The sequence below is a fragment of the Hydractinia symbiolongicarpus genome, chromosome 12, assembly GCF_029227915.1.
Source record: "Hydractinia symbiolongicarpus strain clone_291-10 chromosome 12, HSymV2.1, whole genome shotgun sequence".
Classification (NCBI taxonomy): domain Eukaryota; kingdom Metazoa; phylum Cnidaria; class Hydrozoa; order Anthoathecata; family Hydractiniidae; genus Hydractinia; species Hydractinia symbiolongicarpus.
In genome coordinates, this window is record NC_079886.1 from 19691780 (window position 1) to 19712717 (window position 20938).

A 20938-nucleotide genomic window follows, 5' to 3' on the forward strand; every position below is an offset into this window, starting at 1 on the left:
ATTATTATTATTATTATTATTATTATTATTATTATGGTAGCAGGCGAACGTGTTCTCTGTTGCTCCGACAAAAAATAGTTTTACTTATCAAATTTGTCAATAATTTTGTTTCAAATTTGTATTAACATGAAAAAAGCAAGAGCTATCTTTTTATGCATATGGCTAATGTGGTTTGTATTTTGTTTGAATGCTGTTGAGGAAAGATGTAAATTTTGTTACAGAAATTTTAAATCACTTGGAAGACATTCATGGCGCTGTAAAGCAAAACTTCACACAGAGCCCTTACAAGTTGCTCGTAACCATGGTAACCGTATTGAAAATGTTTATAACTTGCAAGAAGTTGAAAATCAATTACGAACGATCCTTAATGTTAACGACCAGCACACAATTGATCAACTCGAGGGATTGCTAACTGAATATGATGAACAAATGCAACGTAAAAATATCAATAGAACTAGAGAATTTAGTTGTCATTGTGGTAAATTGTGGAAAGGAGAGCGAGGCTTAAGAGGAAATCAACTCTTTTGTCAAATAAGTGACATACCAGAGCTCCGTGATTGGTTTATCAAAGAGTTGTAGAAAACATCAATATAGAAAATGACGCTGAAGATATTGTTGATAATTATGTTCCACCAAATCACCATCCCAAGTGTGGAATAAAATTACCAAAAACATCTGGAAATAGAAAACTTGCAATGAATATTTTAAAAACATTTTCAACACCAACGGAGAAGTTCAAGATGTTGTTGAAGAGATTGAATTTTTACAAAATACTCTTTACAATTACTTAAAAAATCAATACGGAACTGTTAAAGACGGAGATGATGATGTTCGGGAATATCAAGAGAGATACGCAAACTCTTCTAAACGCCAACTTAAAAAGAGCTTAGCCGGTCTCAAAGAACAACATGGTGACCATAAAGCAGAAATTTGCTACCTTTCCAAATTGATACGCTTAAAATATGCCAAGAAAAAAAATAATATCAAAAACAATAATGATGATGAAAAATTGTCGAAAAACTTTTGGGGATACTGCAAAAATAAATTCGAAAAATATGACACTGTTAAACCAACGTTCGATAAAGTAACTTGTCAATTTTACTTCAAAAGAACTTTATCACGAGACAGAGCAAAGCGTTATTTCGAGTTTCCAACCTGGTTGAAACGACTAGATGCCCCTTCAAAAGTTTTTAAACTAGATCCACCAACCTATAGAGAGATAACCGGAATCATTAAAAACTGAAATCAAGCGGGTCCACATGACCAAATGAGCATTATCATATTGAAACGTTGTCCAATTCTGAGAACTGTCATTCATAGGATTATTTCAAAATGTTGGAGAGACAAAGTATTTCCAAGTTGTTGGAAACATGCCTTTACGATCCTTATCTACAAGGAAGGGAGTAATGCAGATCCTGTAAATTTCCGTCCAATCACTCTTCAACCAGTCTTTGCAAAAATTTATTAGTCATTAATACAAAACAGATTATACAATTTCCTATAAAACAACAATTATGTCGAGTCCAATATACAAAAGGGTTTCTGGAAAGCTATATCAGGTGCCATCGAGCATACTAAACTTTTGAGCTATATGATCAAACATACTAAAACCAAACAGCGTCAATTAATGGTCACGCTTTTGGGTCTTAAGAATGCTTTTGGTGAAGTTGATTATGCTTTGCTGCTGAAAGTTTTGAGTTATCATCACATTCCTGTAGAGATTAAACAGTAGATCAGTGACTATTATAAACACTATAGTATCACGGTTGGAACAGAATCGTTTATCACTGATCCTCTTCTCGATGGAAAAGGTGTCCTTCAAGGAGATTGCTTAAGCCCATTGTTATTTAATATGATTATCAACACCTTGATAATCATTATAAATAACGAAGATAATGAAGAGTTTAGATGCATGGGTTACAACTTCTGCAACTCGTTATCCCCAAGAAATTGGTTCCAGTTTGCAGATGATTCTGCTCTCGTTACATCGACCGAGCAAGATACTCAACTATTACTAAATGTGTTTACAAAATAGTGCAAGTGGGCAAACCTAATTGTAAGAGTAGATAAATGTATAACTTTTGGTATTAAGAAGAATGGGTCATTATCAACCCAATTTAAGCCATATCTTCGTATATCTAACCAGATGGTACCAACAGTCAACATTGGTGGAAATTTACATATCTAGGAAAAGACTTTTCTTTTGACATGAGTTACAAATTCATTGAAAGAAGAGCTTGTGTCAGAAATGAATAGATATTTTGATATTCTCAACTGTTTATCGTTGCATCCAAAGAATAAGTTGCTGATCATCTGGAGGTATATCTACAGCAAATTGCGTTGGCGTTTCTAAATTTACAACCTTTCAACAACCTGGGTTGCACAGATTCTTGATTCTATTGTTAAAGAATACATGAAACGTTGGCTCCGATTACCTTAAATTTATGTTACCATCTGATTGTTACAGTACAGTCTGAATGTAATCTACCGCGTACACGCTAATATCACACCTTTGCGTGGAGGACAGCAGTCGTTTGTCTTTTGTTATAATTAAATCCCTTGAGCGTTTTGCGAGTTTATATTTGCGTGTTAAAAAACAATGCGCTCGCGAAGAAATATCGAAGCAATTATATTTTTTCTAATAGCGAGATGCATTGTGTAAATGTATTGATAAGCTATTCCCTTAATTATTAGCGTGAAGTAATGAAATAATAAAAATCTTTCGCGAAGTTTTATAATACATTGCGCGATAATGTACTGTTGATTTAATTACCTAAAAAGATTCCAGCGCGTTTAATCTAAGAAACATACGAGAAGCATTGTTCACAACTATTAAATGCCGCTTTTTGTTTTTAAACTTTTAAAATGCGATCTAAAACACATTTCTATCGCCGCTATTCGTTTTAAAACTTTTAAAATGCAATTTAAAAAAACATTTCTATCGCCGCTTTTCGTTTTTAAACTTTTAAAATGCGATCTAAAACACATTTCTATCGCCGCTATTCGTTTTAAAACTTTTAAAATGCGATCTAAAAAAATATTTTTATCTCCACTTTTCGTTTTAAAACTTTTAAAATGCTATCTAAAAAAAAACGCTTAATTTATGCAATTAAATTTTTCAAAAGAGTTCGCGCAAAATAGATTGCTAAAATTGATCTTGCAACCTATTGTGATTAAACAATTGATCGCGTGGGGTCATTGTTTATCAGCGAGGTAATTATTTTCTTCAAAAAACAAAAGCTATTGTTCTGTGTAACTATTCATGCGAGTTTCGCGTCCGCGGTAGATTACATTCAGACTGTACTGTACAATTCCAGCCAGTTAACAACTCGAAACATCAGTTAATCCTGAAATTCGTAACCTGTATCAATTAACACAGGAATGTTCAGTTAGTGCTATCAGCCAATGGCAGCGTGTTTGTGAAAAGTTACAATAAAGAATAAAATGCACATGATAGAGTAAGGAAATCTTTTTCTAGTGTATCTGGGGTGGAGGAATTATAGTTACATTGCAACAATGTTTTTTTCCAAAAAAAGTTTGTTGTTACATACAGTACTGGAAAAAGGTTGTTTAACATATCGAGCATGCAACACGAGCGGGGACTTTCTTTGGGATACTGTGGTGGTTTACCAAACAGTACTGGGTGTTAAAGAGTTAGCTAGATGTTGAGATATTCCTTAAAAATAGTAAAAACATCCATATTTTTGTGAATGTCGTCTTTGCTAAGGATCCCAAAGGGAGGGATAAACGTCAGTTTAGTTTGACATCTTTTGTATTAAATCGGTCCCGTTTCTATATAGCTATAGCCAGCTCGCTTAGCTTTATATTTTAATAAACCTTTTAAAAATATTTATACACTATAAAGTTTTAATAAGATATATCTGTTTTATCATTAAATAATCACAAATCACAATAAAGAAATTAGAGACCAGAGCAGTCACCACGCACGCGACTTTATATACACTGATGTTTTTTGACCACTATTCAGTTCTTTGCACAAAAAAACGGTTTAAGCTATAGTGAATAGCGGTATTATTTACACACCGTTGTCAAAGTAATTAAATACAAGACAAAGTTGACATACTGCAAATGAATAATAGTTTTGTATCTTTTTTCATGTTTTTTCTGTGGAGAGAGGATGTGATCTTTGTGGTTGTCTTAATTAAAAAAGACCTTAGATAAGGTATATATTCTAAGCATAATTTGTTCAAGTCAAAAATGGTCAGTAAAATTAATGCATTGGTTACATGGGTTCATAACAAACGACAAGCACAAAAAAGCGGGAAGATAGAAAGTGTCTCTTGAATGTTGCACTCTCGGAAATTTATAGGAAATTATTAATTCTTATTATTTATTGCACGTCACGTTGCCGATTTCTAAAGAAATATTAAGTCATACAAATATTTTTTTATCGCATATAGTACATTCACTCGCTAGCTTCTTAATAATTGCATAATTACGATGGCCCCTTTGGGTAATTCACTTCTCTTCTTAATAAAAACACTTCTCTTCTTAGTCAAAACACTTCTCTTCTTTCCTCTGAAATCTTCTCTTCCGTTCGAAACACTTCTCTTCCAAATTGAGAAACACTTCTCTTCCACGAACTCAAAAAATGAAAAATTCCCAGACCCAATTCTCGTCCGGGATATTGATTGAGCTAGATTTTGCTAACTCACGTTTTTTAAATAAACGACCGACCCTTCACCTCCAGGTTTTTTGTCTTTTTGATATATAAGAGAGAAGATGATTAAATGACGTATCCGTTTAAGGCATTCGTTTATTTTTTTAAATATGCACGTTTTTATAAGAAAATCAAAATTTTAACCAGGCTGGCTTATAGTTATGTATTGTTTTAATCTAAAATTCTAAACTGTTATTTTTGTAAGGAAAATCCATTATAATTAAGAAAAAGCATGTGCCTTGCTTGGTTTTGACACCACCATGATTTTGAGGACTCTCGGTAGCCATTTATTTTGCCATTTATTGTGTCTATTGATAAATAGAATTAATTACTCTGCTACTGATCTGAATTGATTCGTGATATTATTTTATTCATGCACATTTCAGGACCTGCTACAATATTTTAATAATAATATTTATATTCGTAAATTGAGCACATGTTAGCCAAGTATACATCTTGTTAAAAGTGAAAAAAAAATTATACAGAGCATCAGTGTGAAATTGCAGACCAGATTTTTAAATAAATTGTGAAGAAAAAGTTAGGGGGCACATGCAGAGAAGTGTTAAGTGCAGAAGAGAAGTGTCAAAATGCAGAAGATAGGTGTGAGAATACGGCCAGAAGTAGGAAGGTAGTTTATATGTCACATTAATTTTCATAAAGAATCTCTTTTCATTTTTACGTGTTGTATTTTATATAATATTTCATTGCTAGTTGCTAGAACTAGCACATGAACCTCATGATATCTAGATAAACAAACAACGAGGGTTTAATTGCTATGGTTCTGAAGCAACAACACGAAAGCAAACAACAACAATGACAGATAATGTTAGAAGTATATTTCTCTTGTTTCATGTCATAACTACACTTGAGTTTGGGGAAAGGGGGGGGATGTCAGGTTTGGTATCAGGGGGGCCCAAACCAGATGCGTGTGTTTCCATCCTTACCCTTAGTAAGACGTATCTCGTGGAAACGTCTGCGTATCTCGTGGAAACGCTAACTCAGCAACTCGCTTGGAAATTGCCTACATCTGAGCAACTCACTTGGAAATCGCCTACACCTCAGCAACTCGCTTGGAAATTGCCTACCTCTCCGCGACTCACTTGGAAATCGGCTACACCTCAGCAACTCGCTTGGAAATTGCCTACTACCTGCTATGGCGCATCTTGTGGAAACGCACCTCATTTGTTAGGGAAACAAACGCATCTTCATCCCATTTGGCTGACGAAGGAAGCCGGACATCCCCACCAGCGCGGGTCAACAGTGCTTCTACCTCTGGACAAAAAACTTGGCAATCGCAAGTAGCCAAATTTGGATCACCAAGAAAACCTTGAGGCAAGAGCACTGGTGTAAGCGAGCGCGCGTCTTTGATGCCAATTGATCCCTCCATCTTGCGTTGTAGATCGTTGCGTGTTGTAGTTCGTAGTATCGTTGCGTGTTATAGTTCGTTGTAGAAGACCCTCTGGGGCTACATCAATTGGTATCGTATGCACTCGTCATGTGTCGGATGATGGTCCGGTTATCGAGTTAACATAAGGGTCGTGGTTGATTGTAGAATTAGTTAATTATGGTGACAGTTGTGGACATTGATGCCAGTACGTGAAGTGATTGATGTACATAAAAGAAAAAGAAAAAATATATAATAACAGGGTGGGTGGGTGGGCAAACCAAACTATTAGCAAAATGTGATGATGGAAACTAGTTGACTTTAGCTGCTCCCATTTTATAGGTAGGCAAGGCAATCTTAGGGGCCTGGATCTACAACAGTATTGGTTAGTTACCTTGAGGGCCCCTAGTGTTCATGCCTTGTGACCACCCTTTTCACTAGTCTACCATTCTAGATTTGGAATAACATTGAGTTTCTAAAGTATATCCTTCAATGATGCTAGTAGCCATCTTTGTTGACACTTCAATACTGAATGCAATCAAAGCCAAGCCTCTCAACAAGGTATAAGTACTTACTTCAGGAACCGCAATTAACATGTGGTGAACTGTTGGTCCACCACCATTTGGCAATTCCACTTGCTAAAATAACTGACAGTTTTGACTAAAGTCTTCCCTTATAATAACTTTGCAAATATTCCAGTGAACAGGGCAGGGCCAAGCAAAAAAGGAATTAGCTAAAACACCCTAGTCGTTCTATTTTTCTATGCTTCTATTTTTGTGGGCACTCTGAAAAGGCTCTGTGTAGGAGATTGTCTGATACAGATGCAAAATTGTCTAACAAAAATCGATTTTGACCTGTTATTTTTATTTATTTTTTTGGACCAACCACATTTCTATAGCTTCAAAATTTCAAAATTGAAACATTTATAATAACAAAATTATTTACTACTAGTCGATAAGGCCAGTGGAGAAATCCACTGAGGCAGAATAAAAATTTTGATGTTAAATGATATTGACAAAAAAACTCGAAAAACTCGCGCATTCATGTGGTAAAAAATATCTTCTTTGTAAAAGTCACACACAGACAGACATACGGAAGCTTCAAATTATTATATAGATCTATATTAATCTAATCGCTCTTCTTTAGTTTTGTTTCCATGTGCTGTTAAGCTTCATGTACACACATATCGGATAAAAGTTGTGTGAATGTTACCATAGCCTCGGGTTAACCCCAGTCATGTGAGGTAAATGGAGAGACGGCATGCTGTGTGGGATGTTGCAGAAAGCTGTCTGGCAGAGCAAGGACCCTAATTGGGGCTGCATAGCTCAAAATGAGCATTAAATACTCTCCCTAGTTAAGCCAAGGACATGTCTAGAAATAATATCCTATCTTATCCAGCCTATTTTTGGTAGACATGGGCAGTGGTAGTGAGACATCAGCAGTGAAGAAGGAAGATCTTGATTGTTTAGAAAGAATTGATATGAGAATGGTTATGTGGTGTGAAACGACAGTCTGAGAGACAGAAAGAGTTCAGATCAGCTAAGAAGCGGGCTAGATATTGATAGCGTAGATGTTATCCAGAGATAGAAGATTGAGTTGGTTAAGGAAAGTAAAAATAATGGAGAAGGATAATTGGGTAAGAAAGTGTAGAGAATTTCTGTGGAAAAGCTCAAAGATAGACCAAGAAAGTCTAATAGGTAATAAGGACATACTTGATGTAGAGGAATTTAAGTTTAGATTGTATACACAATCTAGATCATATTGGAAGAGGGTTATTAATTTACTGACTCCAACCCATGCTAGCGTGGAAACCGACGTTAAGCTGAGAATGATGATTTCTGATAATTTCAGGGATCATAAATCCATAGAATTAAAGATGTTATCCAGATAAGAAGATTGAATTGGCTGGGGCACTTGGAAAAAATGAAGGAGGATAATTGGGTAAGAAAGTGTAGAGACTTGATACAGTACTGGAATCAGGACACCTAACATCGTGAGCGCGTATCATGCGCGACACGAACGATCCGCGATCCTATCGTGACCATCGCGATAAAAAAAATGTTAACGAAGAGCTTTGCGATAGTCGCGTTGCATAAAAAAATAACGATGCTGTCGCGATCGTCACTATTAATCGTGATTGTCGCGATGGATCGTGAATAACAATAAAACTATTAAACAATAGATGTGTATAGCTAATCTTGTGTCTTTGTTTTGTTTTTTTACATTTAAAAATTCTTTTGCATCTTGTATTTTTATTAGAAATTAGATTATAAAAATAAGGTGACTCCAACTTAATTACTTGTTCTACGGGCGAATTAGATAGTAGTTTACGGTCTGTCGGTCAGCGAAATAAAAATAATTTTATCAAGAATGTATAGATGGTCAGAAGAACAAAAAAGTAAAAAAAATAACAACGGAGGAGGGTGTTACGACAAGCATATTTTTCTATGTATGTTTTGCTTGTATTAGCGAATTTTAAATTACCGAATGTTCGATTTAATGAAATTTCATGGAAAAATAAGAATGTATGGTCGGAACAACAACAAAAAAATAATAATAAAGAAATAACAACGGAGGATGGTGTTACGGCAACCGTTTTCTATGTATTTTTGCATAACGCACACAGTTTATATTTTTCAGTTGCGAAGGAAAAGTAATAATAATTAATCAGTAATTTGCAAATATATACATAAATACAAAAAAACTGCTATCAACGTCCATCCTGTCTGAGAATAAAAATGGAAAAAAGCAGTAAAAACAGTAAAAACAATAAAAACAAACAAAGAATTTATCAACTAGAAATGCAACAGTATGCAGACAAGGTGTGAAGTGACTTCATGTGAGAGCTAATTAAGACATAGATATACAGCAGGTTATACTTATAGGCTGTTTCGAAATTTATACAGCAAGTTATAATTTTCCCATTTAAAATAATAATTGTGTTTACAAAATTTATTTTAATAAAAAAGTTAAGTGTTCTTTTATATTTTTTGCGCAGTCTTATAAGAAAATTAATATTTAAGTGCAAAAAAGTTTCACGGACTATAGTTTAGTTGACAATATTTAAAGTCTTTTGTGACATTAAAAGTTTTTATTTATATTCATAACGGAGGAGGTTGTTACGACATGCATATTTTACGTTGTTTTAATTATTTTTTCAAATATCATTGAAAAAGATTTAATGATGTTAATTATTTTTCCTAAATGATATCGGCTTAGAAATGTAAGATTTTAGCAAGCAACGTAAAACATATATTAATCATAACGAAGGAGGGTGTTACGACATTCATAATCTTTTTTTTCACGAGATTGGATAAAAAAATGTTTGTTTGTTAATATTTCTATTATTTTTTTTATCGTGAAAGTTAGGGGCGGGTGGGCCCGTAGAACAACTAAATAATTTTGAGTCCAAACAAGAAAAAAGCTTACGACAACGAAAATGTTTTTGATTTTTAAAAAAAAAAGAAAAAAACAATTATTCATATTTAATTGTGTTATTCTCTCATGACATTAATTACGTGATTTTTATAATGTTTAAAGATGTATCATGAAGGTCGCGATACTAAAAAATTTTACTATCGCGACATCATCGTGAATTGTGCGCAACGCGTATGATACTCGATCCAAGATGTTAGGTGTCCAGATTCCAGTACTGTAGCTCCTGGGGCAAAGCCCAAGGGCAGACCGAGAAAGACTTGGCAGGAGGTTATAAGGACAGATTTGATACAAAGGAAGTTGAGTTTAAATCTAACACAGTCTAGATCAGATTGGAGAGGGTCATCAATATACCCCGCACAACCCATGCTAGCATAGAAAACGGGCGTTAAGCCGAGAATGATGATGATGATGATGATAAAAATGTTTGTTTAACATCACCATAGATTGTTTAAATACTACCCAAACCTGGTTGTAAAAATCAAAGAAGTCACTAAGTTCGTTTTAAAACCATCAAAATAGGCTTGCACTTTGTATCATTTTTAGGATTGAAAAATAAAATAAAATCGCTTCACATACTTTTCAGGAAACAATCTGTAAATGGTTTTTAAAAACAATCATGATACTTTCAATTTGTATAAAAAGTAAAACAGTTGTGAAGTTGCTCTCACACAAAAATATTGTTTTCGAAAAGCCGTCGACAGTCCTCTTTTAATAAGTTTTTATGCAATAGAATTTCAAGTATGATTGCAAGTTGATGCTGTAATGCAACCCCATTTTTTCTGTGGTTTTAAATATCCTTTTAATCTATTTGATTATTAAATAAATAAATGGGATTACAAAAATAATTTTTGCAATCCCATTTAGTACATTAGGATAGCAATAATTTATACAAGGTTATGTTTGAAACATTTGAAACTAATTGTGATTCTTTTTGAGACCTTGTGCAAACCTGTTTTGATAATACATTGCCAATACATTACATCTACATCTTCTTTTTAGTCATTTGAAAAGGGTGTTTATTTTTTAGATTAGTGCAAAGTCTTCTGTTGGCATGTCTAGCGGAACATATTCACCAATACCCACGCTGGATGCTACATCATCAGTGACTCAATCATCTGGTTCGAATTTAGGAACCACTAACTCAAAAAAAGATTCCTTAACTAGTTTTAGTATGTCAATATAATCATTTTCTGTTCATGTATTTAATGTTTTTTTAATAATAAAAACGACCTGTGAGCCATATAAAAAGCAGCCATCGAAATAGTGTTTGGACATCAGACATTGTCTGACCGAGACGCAAATATGTCAGACGAAAATCAGTTCTGGCCTGTCATTTTGTCCGACACGTTTCTCTAGCTATATCTCCCCTATTATAACTTCAAAAAAATAAAAATTGAAACATGCAAAAAAAACGAGATAATTTAAATATAATCTGTCTCTTTTAATCAATCTTCGTTCCGCATCACTTTCGTTTTGTTTTCATCTGCCATGTGCCATCATGGAAGTTTTTTAATCATGATCACACATATTACAAATAATTGATGTGCTTAGACGCCGTTAAAAAACATGCACATTTTAATCAGCCAATTAAATCGCAAAAAATGCTATCGCTAAGGACTACTTTAAAACATTAAAACAAAATAGGTTTTAAGTTTCTATTTTTATAATTATATATTTGTAAAGTCATCACAAGCGAATAGGAAAAAATATGCTTCGTTTTCAAATAAAATAAAAAAATGTTTTAAATTTATCCAGGTGGCTAAATAACACTTCAAAATTCATTCAAATAGTTTATAGCTATATTTTAACAAAATTTATACAAAACAAAATATTATACCGCATGTGGGTGTCGTTTTTAAATTGTTTGAATAGAAGTAACACTTGCAGCATTAAAAAAATCAATTAAATGAGACCTGCTATGGTTTCGAATTGCTTTGCCAAACGAAGAATAAAATTTTCCTTTACCTGCAACAATTCATCGTCTTAAAAAATTATTTAATTTATTTTAATATAACAGATCTCTGAGTGACATCATTCGAACTGGTAAAAGAACGCCGGTCGCTTCCTCTTTTATAAGAAATGAAAAAGTTTAATTTCACATTTATCGCATGTAGGTTAGTTGCTCCTTCAAATATGAGTGAAATTAATGATTTCCCTTGTTGTTTTTGCAAAAGAAGCACGAAGTATGTCCTGATTTTTCTGTTAGCAGTAAGCAGCCGAAGAAAATCCAAAGAAGTATATTTTCAGCCTTTGGAAAAAAACCACCAACATTAGCGAAGCAATCAGCAACGAATATAGTAATTCTTTACTCTGTTATATTTAGTACTTTAATTTTCACAATATCTTTTGTGTCTCTTTAATTTTTTTTAATTGTTTTTTTTTTTTTGCAGACTATACGCAGACCAAAGGCAAAACAAATCTGAAACAACACAAGCACCCAACATCAACAAGAACCGTAACACCTGCTACTGTTGAGAAGTGGAAAGCTGAGCTGGTACAGCACAGTTTTGCTGATATAAAAGATGGCAAGGTTAAGAACATACGCTGTAAATTTTGTACGACGTATCAGTCCCAGATTAAAACATTGCCAAATTACAGCAACATCTTTGATGTTGGCACCCAAAACTGCAAAAAAAGTGCAGTAGAAGACCATGCCATGAAGAGTAGACATCACTTAAGAGCCCATAGCCTGTATTTAAAGCAGCCAGAGTTTCCCTAGATGAACTAGCTACAACTTTCTCTGCAGCCGATTCTTCCAACGTTGTCGCTGGTTTGGCCAAGATGGGTCAAAAAGATATGCAAAAAACGAAAAAGAACTTAAAGTGGCGTATTTTGTTGGTTGACAATATATCCAGAGTTGCTGAAGTTAGAGAGAAAACATGAAGTTGGCATTAGAATAGCGTATAACACTGGCCAAGCTTGTGAAACATTTATTGATTATATGGATAAAAATATATGAAGCAGCAACTCAAAGCTGATCTTGCGAAAGCCAAGTTTTTTAGTGTACTTTGTGGTGGTTCTACAGACAATGCAGTCGTTGAAAATGAAGTAATATCTGCATTACATTTTGACCCCACTTCAGTTTACTCAAATTGTGTAGAAATTAAGGTGTCTTCTCAGCATGACTCATTTGAAGCATCAACATGCTGTCGGTGTTGCAGCTGCTCTCGCTGAAAGTTACGATGAAATGGTCACAATAAAAAGTGCCATAAAAAGTGTGTTTATCGGCAAAGTGAGTCTATCGGCATAATGCCAGCAACAAAACTGATTGGATTTACTTCTGACGGAGCAAGTGTAAATCAAGGGAATAAAAATAGTGTAAAATGGTCAGAGTGACTTGTATTTATTTGGTGCATCGCACATTGGTTGGAATTGGCCTTATCTGATGCGTTGAAAGATACCGAGATGCTACTAAGGACCTATCACATTTTTATCGGAAAGCACCAAAGAAACTTTGGGAGTTACGTCAAATGCATGATCTTTACGCTCCTGCAATGGACTACATAGAAGAAGGGGTTAAACCCAAAAAAGCAAACCGCACTCGTTGGATCTCACACAAACTGGCCACTATGAAAATTTGTTTGGATAAATTTGGTCTTTTTATAGAGCACTTGCTTCTCAGATGCATTGAAATTATTCTACTTTCAAAAAGTAGAATAATTTCAATGCTGCAATTCGCATGTGTAGTTGAAATTAGTGGTGTTATGACGAGCGATCTATCATACAAAACTATGTATAAGTGTTGTTTTTTTTTAAATTATTTTTTACAAGTAAAGTTTTAAACGAAGAAGGAAGCAAAAAAGGAAATAGAAAGGGCTATGCAAGGCACAGAAATGCAGTGACTACTTTCGTCTTCTTGTTTTGCACATTTTTATCCTAGCGCATTTTATAATTTTATGTAAAAACACATGGCAGTCATAACATCCTTCCTTTATGATTAATAAAATTCTTTTTCATATTCTTATTGACTAAAATAGGCTAATTATAATGTAACACGGTGAGACTACATCTTGAATACTAGGCACATGTAAAACAAATCATGGTGAAATATATTTGTTGTAATGCCGACCACTACTGTGACAATTAGTAACCAGTGTTAAGGATACGGTAACACCCTTCAGGGTCATTTTTTTTTTAAAAAAATATATTTTTTTTTTTTTTGATTCTTTGGCATAATTTCCTGATATTTTTTAAAAAAGTATCAAAAATATTTATTGTTAAGAGTGATAAAATGAAGAAAAATCTTCTTTATCTTTTAGTGTTTTCAATAGTGTGCTCAAATTTTAAAATTCCTTATGTGTATTTAATCTGTATAATAATTAAAGAGAGTTATGCAGAACGAATAAAAGAATTGCATCCCTACATATAACATAGGAAACATTTACACTTTAATAATTTATAAAAATATATTATTATTTATCATCTATACCTTTTTAATTTATTTCTTTATTTTTTTCGTTTTTATCCTGTTATGTTATGTTATCCTGTTATCTGTTTAACAATAACTAGACCCAAAGTTCTGCGAAAACACTTTGCCTTTAATTTCAAATAAAATATTCATGAGTTATTAATTATTCATAACGTTTAAGTGGGTGTAACCATGATTCTTGCAGGTAAAAGCAAAGGTCTTTGATTTGCTTTTTGTCGAACACTCTCCTCCATCTTGTCGAAATTCTACGAAACAAGCCATATCTTTGGCTACAAAACTTTGCTTTTTTAAACGCAGAAAGTGAAGAAATATCGAGTTATTGATCTATCATGCTTAAAAATAGATAAATCTGTCATAAAACAGCTATTGTGACACAAAATATGCTATATTTTTGGAACCACATGTTGTTTTGAGTAAAAAAAACATAGTTTTTTAGAGCTGAATAAGAGCTTCGCAATCATATTTTTTCAACAAACAAAAACTTTACTGAAGAGAGTGTTTAAAAAAATGAACTGGAAGGGTGAATTTTTGTATATAACTTTTTTTCTACTTTTTGGATTTTTTTTATGAAAATATTTTATCATCATTCTAGAGATAATTTATTTGGCTTTCAGAATATATATATTTGCTAGAGGTAATATAGCGAACAGAGGGGATATTTTAAATATACTAAGTATGTGTCTCAGGGGGTTACCGTATCCTTAAGTAAACTGAGTTTTTATTATTTGTTTCTCATTCTTAAGCGAGTATTACCCAAATGTTATGTCAAGAGAAATAATATCTGATTATCACCTTAGTGTTATGTAAATATTTGTAATACTAGTCGAAAGTGCCCGTGGAAATATCCACTGAGCCAAGATGAAAATAAAAAAAAAGCGTCATTTGAATTTTGATGACGTCAGCAACCCACCTGCAAAAGAAATAAGAACCTGGTTTTTACTTTCCCTCTATTGTATAAAGCTTAAAGCGCTGATCAAGAAAATGTATGTAATCACGTGCTTTTGATGAATGGTTAATGAGATATAAGGGTTTAAAATTTTTGCTGATGCAGGAAAGTCCCTAATAAAGCAACAAAAAATCTTATAGATCTTGAAATGCTGATCAAGAAAATATAGGATCATGTCCTTCTGATAAACAGTACAGAAATATTGTGGTTTAGAGGTTTTTTGATGACGTAATAAGCCCATCCATTGCGAAACCGATTTGGAGACCCAGGTTTGGAAATTGGTCCCAGTTACCCACGCGGTGACAAAACATTGACGTCACAATGTCTTTTCCAAGTTATTTGGCCTCAAAGTTTTAAGGCACTGGAATGGCTTCATCAATTTAATATAGGATATTGACTTTAAAGTAGTGTTTTTGACGTCGCGCCGTAACATCAGAAAATTTAACATATTAGAAATGCATTTTTTGGCAACATCAAAGGAAAATGAACACATCCACTTTGCCTGTTACAGACACACGGAACTGGCGTTTTATTATATAGATGATTTTTAAAAATCAACTGATTATCATTCTAATTATGAAAATTTATGCTGCAACTTATAAGAAGGTTTCTATAAATTGTTTTGTATAATGTATAGAAATTGAAATCATGCTTACCAGTAAATTAAAATGACTAAGCAGGAATAAGCTGAAGAGCACATGTGCAATAAAAAATTCTTTTTAAAAATATTCTCCTGTCTGTCTAGATTCATAATAATATTATGTGCTCTCCTCCACACATCCCCTTTGGTAATTCGCGTCACCAAGTTTTCCTAATGTTGCGTCTGTTTTTTGAGCATCGAAAAAAGGTACATGTCGATGTTAAAACAGCTACTAGCTTCATCTGAGACAAATCGCTAAGTATTGCAACCATTTTAATTATAAAATAGACTAATTCCAGTGGATCTTGCATTGGAAAAAACCCATCACGGAATTAAGATGCAAATCACGGAAATAGGACGTTTTTGTGGGTTCCTTTTTTGCTTGTCCTTGCACAAACGCCCACCTTGTTCACTGGCATTTTGCAAGGTTGTTTTAAGGGATGGCTTATAGTCAAAACCTAGGCGGAATATAAAATAAAAGATTAAATTGTTTAAATAATGCAAAATTTAAGTTTGTGAATACAAGGAAAATTTACAATCAATAATTTACATGCTTTTCGTGCACAACCTTTTATTTTTCTTTATGTATGTCAAAATAAAGCATTTTGATTTTTCAAAATTAAATTAAAATTCTCTTTTGCTAACTGAGCTATAACCATCCTGTAGTTAGAAAATTTATCTTTTATAAATATATGCCTTTTGAGAATATCAAGCTGGAATTTAAACTTAATAAAATTAAAAACATTAAATCTATTGTTTAGAACAATACATAAATAGGAATAATACCTGGTTAGAGATGTGGTATTGTAAAAACATCTAGAATAAAAGATTAAACATAAAATTATGTAAAAAAATTAACTTTTCGCAAAAATAAATTCTCACAAAATTTATTGAAACTATCCATTCGCCAAATTAAATTCTTGTGAAATATCCAAATTTTGATTCATGAAATCGGCAAAATTACATCATCATCATCATTTTCGGCTTAATGTCCGTTTTCCATGCTAGCATGGGTTGGATGGGGTATATTAATGACCCTCTTCCAATCTGATCTAGACTGTGTTAGATCTAAACTCAACTATACATTCTCATAAAATTGTATTTCATTAAAGCAGAGCTTTAAATCTGAATAAACAACATTTTTCTGAATATATAACATATATATTAAGCCTGAACACATTGAGAGCTGAGGCTTCAATGACAATACCAGTATTCTCTGCACAAACTTCACAGGACTGTGTTATAAAGTAGTCTGAGACAGCTTTAACAATTTTAAGAATTTCTTTGACTTTAATCTTTTGTTTTGACATCAAGTTTTATGTCTCATTTGTGCTTTAACAATTTTAAGAATTTCTTTGAATTTAATCTTGTTTTGACACCAAGTTTTTATGTCTCATTTGTGTATATTATTCCATTTGCCTATTACAGAGAGATAGATACAGACAAATGAGACATAGAATTTTATTTTATTTTAAATCCTGCGATTTAGAAAAAAGAAAATGTTTTGAAGGTAACAGTTTTGTTACATATTATCAAGATTATCTAATTTTCACTGAAATTTATTTGTTTAGCTACAACGGACCTGCAACAAATATCATTAACCAACAGTGAACATCCTGTGAGTAGAAGTAGTTTAAAATCCAAGGAACCTAGGGTTAGGCTATTCTAGGAAGGTTTTAAAACTTTGGTGTGCAATCTTTGTGTGCGCCTTTGCGCAAAGATTGTTAAAGTGCACAAATTACCATACACTATTATTTTGTTTGTTATAGGCTTTTAACGTTTCTCAGCAATATGTTAAAAAACTTTTCATTTTTTCTATTTTATTAATAAAAATTAGTATTTATATCATTAGCTGGAAAAATATCTCAAATTGATCAGTTATATTTCACATTTTTTTACACGATGCAAATTATAAGATTTTTTACATTCAATTGTAAATATTTTGCTTACCCTGTGTAAAGATTTGTTAACATCAAGAGTGAAAATTCTTAAAATTCTGTATACAATGTAAATTTTTTAAGAAAAAACAAAAAAACTATTTAGAAATTTATTTATATGTATTAAAAAATATCAGCCAGATACAAATAAATCAGACAGAAAAACTTGAAATATCAAGAAAGTTAAAACCATCTTACTTATCTAAGAAATATTTATTTATTATAAAAAATCACATCATTTATATGAAATAAAATATCTTCACCATTTTACCTAAATCTTTAACCAAGGGATAAGTTTGTACTACTTTTAAAAAGGCAGTTGACTTAGTGGTAGAGCGTTGCAAGACTAAGACTTCTTGCATCAATTCCCTCTTTGTAAAAATCTTCTGTAGATGAAAAAACCTTTTGTAGTCTGGGTGCATTGTAGACAATTTCCATTGATTCCTTGTTAATTGTTATTTATAACAACTCTTATTTAAGTAAATTTCATTTATTCACGTTTACAGGTGGGCAAGGATGCATGTAATAGCAATGAAGGAAATATGTTTGATAGGATTCGCCTGGTAAATTCCCACATGCTACTGACTAGTTATCGAACTAGATGATTAAAATAATTGATGAAAAAATAAGATTCACAGTTTTAAGATTTTCTTTGTAAAATGATTTGCAAAGACGACATTTCGATCTGCTAATTTCGAAGTTAGGCCTAATTTAAACCCAGTATATGTATTGAGTATGGACTGTTACTGTGTCATTTAACATTGCACTTCGCAATTCCCTCTTTGTAAAAATCTTCTGTAGATGAAAAAACCTTTTGTAGTCTGGGTGCATTGTAGACAATTTCCATTGATTCCTTGTTAATTGTTATTTATAACAACTCTTATTTAAGTAAATTTCATTTATTCACGTTTACAGGTGGGCAAGGATGCATGTAATAGCAATGAAGGAAATATGTTTGATAGGATTCGCCTGGTAAATTCCCACATGCTACTGACTAGTTATCGAACTAGATGATTAAAATAATTGATGAAAAAATAAGATTCACAGTTTTAAGATTTTCTTTGTAAAATGATTTGCAAAGACGACATTTCGATCTGCTAATTTCGAAGTTAGGCCTAATTTAAACCCAGTATATGTATTGAGTATGGACTGTTACTGTGTCATTTAACATTGCACTTCGTTATATAAAAAAATAAGTGTAATAAAATGTCCCAAGCTGGTACCAGAATTTTAATATTGCATAAGAATAAGATACACCAAATTTCCAACAATATTTTTAAAAACTTGGCTTATATAAAATTGCTGTTCGCTGCAATTACTTAGTTATTTCAAAATCACTCATTGTCGTTTGATTTGATCACGTAATATTTATTTATGTGTTATTACTGTATAGATTGAGCAAGCAGATTGGGTTAGTGTTAATGAAAAGTTACAAAATCGTGGTTTAAATGCAATTGTTTTAACTCACCCATCCAAATTTCAAGCTGCAGAAGGTATGTAATCTTGTCACACAGTCCCTTGACTCAATTCTTTTTTTTGGTTTTGTGAAGTAAAAGAAAATCTTAATACCATTTGAAGCATTGAGTAGAAGTTATGTTGGATTGCCTATTTCTCTTTCACATTACATACATAAAAATTAAACTTTCAACAGTAGTTGTTGCAGGTGATTTTTAATAATTTTGCTCTCAACATAGAAAATGTAGAACGGTTCAAATAATATAGTGAGAATTACAACACTATAGTGCATTTTTATATAGAAAAAAAGGCTAGGTCCTGCAAAATTGACTTGTTCTAGAATATCGTCTTTTTGTGTTCGCATTTAAAATTTTTGGTAACATCTTAACTACGTCTGGTATAATATTATTTCATCTTAAAACTAATAAAATAATATGTTTAAGACCCTGGATTGGATGTTTATGTAAACTATAAAAAAACGCAGAACTAACAAAGAAAATAACTAACAAAGAACAGCCTGTGATAACAATGACAAAAAATTGTCACTCATTTCATTTTCTTCAGAGGAGGAAGTGGAACCTGATACATGTTAAGAGGAAATGTCAGAAGGAGCCACTGATGATGTATTCATCACAACAGCTAAAAATGAAGCAGTAGTGAAAAATCTGAACCCAAAACATTTTCCAAAGAGGCGGTAGCCCCTCCTTATATACAGACAAGAAATAGGTGACCAGTAAATATAATAAGATCGTGTGGCAAGAAAAACCTTTCGTGTCTTTGGTATAAAACGTAGGCAGACATATAGGGAGGGGGGAGCCAAGTATAGCAAATAAATTTAGGTTGGTTAAAAACACTTTCCATCATATGGTAAATCTATTAAAGAGAAAGAAAAATGTTTTGATGTAATATGTGTACCAAAAGTGGTGTTAGTACAGAGTCATAATATAAATGCAAATGATATGATATTAAATTATGGAAAAATTTAATTTTTAGACCACAGAAATAAATTTGCCTATTTTTGCCATGTATTAATTTTTTTTTAATTATAGGAACATGTTAAAGGCTTGTAATTTGGAACTTGTTTCTTCAAATGCTTAAAAAAATGTGTGTTTTTGCTGTAAAAATCCAAAGAAATAGGTATCGATGGGCATTAATAGGTATCTATGGGCATGGGCAATAAAACTGCCGATGTAAGATACATTATAACTAATTTGCGTCGGCATTGCGTCGGCAATATTTTTTTGTAGTAAAATTTTTCAGCTTGCAATAACTTTCGTCATTCACCTTTTAGTAGGGCTAGACCTCTCATAAATTCAATGCATTGACCTAAGACGATGTCAAATGGGAATGAAGTACAAGTCTTATCGACATACCTTCAGGATGGCGAACTTCGATTGGTTAATAGTTCACTGCCAACTGGCTTTTTATGTTTTATGTTTAGAGATTAGGGGATCATTAGGTTGTCTATCACAGAAGTCGCCGGTGACATACTTAAAAAATGGGCGCAGTTCAACATGAAGCAAAATTGTACAGGAGACCCAATTGTTAGAGTCTTCGCAGAACATCTCTCTTCACAAAACTGAGACCAGGGCTGACTTATTGCCTGGTGTGTCGTGTGATAGAGAGAACTTCCGGACTTCTTTTTAATACAACATACAATTTTTTCAATTATTATTACAGTATTTATGTAGCCTGACTGATTTTAGTTAGTGATAGTGGCCTAACTTATTAAAAATCGAATGTGATTATTTTGTAGTCGCAAGGAGTTATTATTGTTATTTAAAAATTTTGCAACAAAATTACGTTTTTTTGCCGACGCAACTATGGTATCTTCAAATTAATTCAAATTAATGCTGACGCTAATTTTAAGTATTGATGGGCATCCAAGAGATATAGATTAAGGGGTCAAATTCGAAAAAAAACTTTAGCTTTTAAAATAATTTGCACATAAGTTATCGTGCCACTGCTACTCTATTTTTTGAATGAGCAAAATAATGGATATTTGAATAAGAAGGAAATTTTTCATCT

The 20938-nt window shown here is 32.6% G+C and overlaps 1 protein-coding gene across 2 annotated transcripts in view; it reads left to right on the plus strand.

Annotated features, from left to right (window-relative positions):
* The first annotated feature begins 4065 nt into the window (after positions 1-4065).
* The window catches only part of LOC130622637 (centrosomal protein of 70 kDa-like), a 28738-nt gene continuing 11865 nt past the window's right edge, over positions 4066-20938 (plus strand). The window contains exons 1-4 of one of the 2 annotated variants that reach the window (XM_057438122.1): positions 4066-4183; positions 10531-10672; positions 17090-17136; positions 18849-18948. In XM_057438122.1, the coding sequence (XP_057294105.1) occupies positions 10555-10672; positions 17090-17136; positions 18849-18948 (265 nt within the window). In that variant the 5' untranslated portion in view covers positions 4066-4183; positions 10531-10554. Of the gene's footprint in view, positions 4184-10454; positions 10673-17089; positions 17137-18848; positions 18949-20938 lie in introns of those variants that run through there. The other variant, XM_057438123.1, reaches the window with a different exon arrangement.